The sequence below is a fragment of the Camelina sativa genome, chromosome 15, assembly GCF_000633955.1.
Source record: "Camelina sativa cultivar DH55 chromosome 15, Cs, whole genome shotgun sequence".
NCBI lineage: Eukaryota > Viridiplantae > Streptophyta > Magnoliopsida > Brassicales > Brassicaceae > Camelina > Camelina sativa.
In genome coordinates, this window is record NC_025699.1 from 14,817,748 (window position 1) to 14,823,925 (window position 6,178).

At 31.8% G+C, this 6,178-nt stretch overlaps 1 protein-coding gene across 1 annotated transcript; it reads right to left on the reverse strand.

The window, feature by feature from the left end:
* On the reverse strand, positions 1,335–2,162 carry LOC104746800 (uncharacterized protein At4g14450, chloroplastic-like). The gene has a single exon (XM_010468328.2). It carries the CDS (start codon positions 1,912–1,914, stop codon positions 1,594–1,596), a length of 321 nt encoding a protein of 106 aa, XP_010466630.1. The 5' UTR covers positions 1,915–2,162; the 3' UTR covers positions 1,335–1,593.

Genomic DNA, 6,178 nt, shown 5'->3' on the forward strand with positions numbered 1-6,178 from the left:
TTGGAGTTGGCTGTCACAAGTTTGTAAAAGCGTTTGTGGATACTTATTTTTGGATAGTTAATTAGTCTATTAAATTCATAATTTGAGTATGTAATGTGGTTGGTTGGATGTGGTTTTGTGGATTCACAGACATTGAATCCACAAAAACCTAAATCTTTAAGCCTAACACACTAAATACTAGACACAAAATGTAAAAGCCTAACCATGTATCTTAAAAAGTGAACATTAATGCGCTAACTCTACATGGATTTCAAGGTACTATCCACATGTGTAACTTGTATCCACGAATTGTAATAGTATCCACATGACCATGGTTGTATGGATTTGATGATGTCGTTGTAACTTGTATCCACGAATTGTAATAGTATCCACATGACCATGTGTAACTTGTATCTACAAATTGTAATAGTATCCACATCAAGCATAGACACATCTTATAGTATCAAACAAGAGTTTCAAAGGATGTCTATATGGAAACATATTTATTGATCAGGGTTATAGTACAATTTTTTAGATTGAAAAGTATGTTAGAATACAATTTTTTAGATAGAAAAATTAGTTAAATAAAATTTTCAATTCCAAAAATATTTATTTAATTTAGTTTGGACTTTATAAATTGTTGATTTGGCTATAAATACCATTTAATTATATTTGCTTTAGATTTATCTGATAAATTACTTTAATTTTTGTGAAAACAAAAATGGGGATAAAAATTGAAATATGCAAACAATGTTTATTTCCAAATTATACTTAATATAGATATTAATCAAAATGAAAAAAAAATGTTGAAGAAATAATTACCAAGAAAAATAAAAGAAAGAAAGAGAGAGAGAAAAATGAGAAAGAAATAGAAAAAGTAAAGATGAATTGAATAGGAAGTTAGTTTCTAAAAAAATGAAAACCATCTAGTTGAAAAGAAGGGTTAGAAGGAGTGAGAGGTAAAATGTAATTAAACTTAAGAAAAGTATACCAATAATAAAAAAGTATGTGTAATGGTGAATACTTTTGTAGAAAATAGGTGTGGGTGCAAAATTTCCTTTTTCAAACGTTTAGCTTCCTGTATTCATTCCTGTTTCCATACGACCAGTTTTTTTCTTTTCCATAATATTTGAAAAGATCTCTAAAATTACTTTGTTATTTTAACCGCCAGGTTCTCAAAAAAAAAAAAAAAATCTCTAGAATTTTTTTGGACGTTTCCACCAACGTTTACCAAGAGGAACCTAAATAATTGTGATCACATCAATTTATTTTTATTTTTTGGATAAATGAATGACCATATTAGTTTTGTCCACATATTTCGACAACGCTCCACTTATGTGCAGAGACATCTACAATAACTAAATTGGACTTTTGCTTATACGTTCGGACCACAAGACCAGTAGTAACATAATAAACATGCTAATTAATATAACAATCGTACTCATTTATTAAATTCTAAACGAAAATCGCGTTTGTTCCAACCACAAAATAGTAAAATAAAAACGCGAGTTGTTAAAACAAAACGCGTTTTCTGGGCCGTTAGATCTACACAAAACCCAAACATAGAAGAAAAAAAAACTGTACTTTTGAGCCGTTGGATCTCTAAACCAAAAACTAAACCGGAACAAACGGTGGAACAAACGTCGATGACTCGTAATAGAACGGCGCCGCCGGATGCTGCCATTTCTTGAAAACCGGCGTTTTCTCAACCGCCGCCGCCGTCTTCTGAATCTCAACCGGTGGTTGGTCGACGAGTGATGATTCAGGTGAAAGAGCTAACGGCGAGAGGAGAGGTATAGCCGTTTTCCAGCTATTAGCGGCCGGAGTCGCCGGAACGATGTTTAACGCCGGAGGACGTTTTTGTAGACGACTGGGCTGCCGCCGTCGATCGTCGGAATCTGAGCTGCAGCCCGGTCTCTTCATCGTCGTCGACATAAACGTACGCACGCGAACGTAAACGAGTTCTTGAAGCAACGACTAAATAATCAAGATTTGGAAATCAAGAAAGCTAAAGAAAAAAAAAAGATTTGTGGTTTTGCGATAAAAAGGGTAAAGTTTTAGATTTCTTTAAGAGGGTTTCTTGAATCTGTGAAGAAGCTTAAAGATTCGTGTGCATGTGTTTGTGTATTTATATAAAGGCGTAGACGTGTGCGTGTGTTGAGCATGTTAGAGAGAGATGTGTGGTCAAAAGTCTTGAGTTTGAAGATATAATGAAAGATAGGAATTAGCTGTTTTTTTTGTTATCTGTGGCTTTGCTGGATTTCCCAATTTTTCTGTTTCTTTGTTTTTATTTATTTTTATTTTCCTTCAAAGAGAGGAATATTCTCTGTGTGTTTTCACATATTTTTGTTTATGTTTAATTTATTTTATAGATTATTAAGCATGTTTTGGGTCAGTGTGCTCAGATGCTTTTTTTTTTTTTCACCAAAAAAAAAAAAGTTGTATAAAATCAAGAATCTGAAAATATAATTTCAATTTTACTATAGGTTCATGATCTTGACTATGTTTTGGTTCAGAATATATTAATTCCTTATACTACCATTACAAAATCGCACCTAAGAATTTATTTCATTTGTTGTTTACTCAAAGTCTAAAACCACCAGTTTCATATATATATATATTTTTTCTGGTTGCTTCCAATAAACAAAAAAGAAAAGCGATGATTACAATGAAATAATAATGAGAAAGCAACAGAAGAACCGACGTTGAGAGATGGGACCAATGGAAGTAGTATCCAATGGACTTGGTTTAACTGATACTTCATGCCACCGCCAGTTTTTTTTTATATATATATCTTTTGACTACTTCTTCTCAGGAGTCATTGTTATTATTCTTTTTTGGTAAAAGAAAAGATAATAAAACATGAGTTATTAGTTAATGTTAATTTATATTACGTTGCTTTTATATGACCAAAACATAAAATATAGTGATTTGTATTAATTTTTTAACGCTATATATATAATTTTATGAGTTACCATGTGTTAAAATTGAGTTACATCCATGTCTTAAAACTTAAAAGAACAAAAACAAAAACTTAATTGGCAAATAGAAAACTGTGGGGACTTTTAAGTGCTCCTACGACCTTTGAAACTATGTCCCAATCAACCCCATAGATTAGTCATGACTCACCTCAAAATTTTAATCATTTTTAGAGGTTTGTGTTACTATACTACTGTATATACACCCCGAGTTTGGACGAATTACAAGAACTTACAAACAATAAAACAAGTACCAACCCACATGCAAATATAGATACTATTATTTCTTCTTTTCTAAAATATTATTTATTTTATTGACAGATAGTATTATTTAGAAGTAAAATTTCAAGTATTCAACTGAGTTATTTTTGTTGTTTTTTTCATTCCTTTATTTCAAAATTTTAGCTAACATTCATATTAAGTCAAATCTATTGACTAATATGGCTACATTTTATCACTGAAATTAAAATTGTCTATTACCTTCGACGTCAAACGTGATAACGTCGGTAGGTTGGAACTTGGATGTGGCAATCGATTGCTGTACGTTTTTCTGGCCTACAATTTTAATGCTACTTTTCAGAAAATAAAAAACAAATAAAGTAATTCCATACCACAATTTTAGTTTAAAAGACATATTTATAACAAAACTAGAAAAAGCAAGTAATTGTGTGTTCAAATTTTGTTTGGCAACATTATGTATTCATTTTATCAAACCCTTTATGTCAATTCCTCTTTGAATTTAGTGGCAGCTTATTTGGTTTATCTTGTTTAGAAAACGTGTTTTAGTCAAATTATCATAATCTGGTTTGCGAAACGTGTTTTAGTCAAATATGTCTGATTACGATAGAAATCCAATCACATATTTTCTTTCTCTGTCCCTAGTAGTTTGATATTTAAGATTTTTCACACATATTAAAACAATTGATGTATATAATTAGTTTATTATTTACTTTTTTATTTATAATTTTTATTTTTTATTTTTGGTCATCTCATGCATATATGATGATTTATTTTTCTGATATTTTCTCCACTTTTCTACTTTTCCACTTTTTTAGTATTAAAAATATTTAGAACATTAATATTTTAAAGACAAGAAAAATTCTCTAAAACATTAATTTATCAGGAACAAAGGGAGTATATTACTAAATTCCAACTATCCACTGAACGATATATATCATATATATAATACCAGAACACCTTCTATGTAAAACCACTAAACTTAGATATAATCATCAAGAATAAAGAATACAAACTAAAGGCTGTAACTAGGAGTATATAATCTATGAAACCGTCTCCTACAGTATCTCCACACCATTTTTCTTCTTCCTTATTGACTCTTGAACAATCCAATTACTCATAAGACAAAAACACATAGATCAAAGGCTCAAACTCCAATAATGTGTCGTCTTATATCTCTTTGAATGTCATCAGGCATACTCTCAAGGAACAATTCTTCGTTAAAGCCTCCCAGTTACACCACTCAGCCTGTCACACCCTCCTGAAGACGTTGAACAACTATTCACTTAGTGCTATAGTGACACTACTGACATATACTGAGACCAATGTGAATTCTTCAAAACAAGCATCTTAAATTGAGAAGCAAAGTATAACAGGGATGGATAGTCCACATAATTTCTTATATCATTTGGCAACTGTTTATGGGTCATCCATTTATCCAACTTACACCATCTTCGCGTCATTTCAAAATTCATAAGATTGACAAAGCAACATGACCAGAGTACTTAAAAATACCAACCATTTGTACTATCAGTTTACAATGATGTAATGATCGAATTTATACATACCTCTTCATGAGAGATTGAAGGAAAACTTGCACATTACCAATAAGAAGAGCGAAAAGCAAAAGCCCCAGTCCGATGATACTCATAGTAAAGAACACCTCCCCTAGAAAGTGTTAATGCAAAAGAGTCAATAATAAAGTGCAGAAAGTAAAAAACACAAGACATTTTTTTAATAAGGTTCGGTTTATCCTACTCTCTGGGACCACGGCCAGATTTCGATTCCATTAGAACAAGAAAGCAAATACAACGTATTCGCAAACGCGTAAATCAAGCACAACTCTTAATTCACCGCTCCGTTCTATTACATGAAACTTCAAGAAAATTGACTGCTTTTGAATAGATTCCATAAGGAAAACCACTTTCTTGGAAATAAGCATTGGCACTCGCATTATTTCTCCAGGCAGCTCATACTAGTACATCACTGCTATTTCCATTACCACAGTATATAAGATCTCGACATCCATGGTCAAGATTACTGCAAGCATTTCGAAGGCATTGATTAACTCTCTAGTAAGAGACAAAAGAAATAGGGGAACAAACAATGAGAAGGATCAATACAAATTATTATTTTAATTTTCTGTTGCTCAGGACAATATGAACATTTTGAGACTTTTTCATACTTGCAAACCAAAAATATACCAGAAAGAGCCAACAGCATGTCCAACAAGCACGAAGATAAGAAGATTGATAACAAAATAAGTAGAAGCTGACTAAATGAATCTGGTGGGTGTTTGTCCATCAACATAGGGTAGAATTCTATATAACTTTGGAACATACTGGAAAAGAACTGCAAATCCTAAAAGGATGTTTGTGCCCAAGAGTTCTGGTATTGCCAACAACAATGTCTGTAAACAAAAGAAAACATGAAAGGAGAAATCTGGCTTTGTAAATGAACACTTTTATGATGACCATTACTTGAAATAGTAACTCTAACATTACAGATTTACAATACCTATATAAGTGGCATCATTATGAACAAGTTAAGGAAAATCTTTCCTTGGGCGTAATGGAGAGCAATTTTCTTCGGATGACTAACTAAATTGTAAGCATAAGCTAATCAGAACTGCAACAAATATGGAAGAAGTGAACACTAAAGCCAGCAGATTTTGTTTCAAAAGAGATGAGGTATAAGCAAATGAAAAACACATGTAGTAGAATGTTTAAAGTGAATATAATATTTGTTACACTTCTAACAGCTACAAATGCTATAGTCATCGGCCGATCAGTCGTAATGCATTTGTTTCGCTGCATTAATAAAACAGACATGGTAAAAAAAAGTGGTTAAGAAGCTGCATGGAATCGGGAGCGGGTACGCAGAAACATAAGCATTTGGAAGCGGTGAAGCGAAATTTTTTGAAAAAATAGGAAGCAGGTACTTGTTGGAAGCGTATATATATATATATATATATATATATATAT

Coding starts and splice junctions, on each gene's coding strand:
- LOC104746800 (XM_010468328.2), bottom strand. CDS start 1,914: ATGTCGACGACGATGAAGAGACCGGGCTGCAGCTCAGATTCCGACGAT.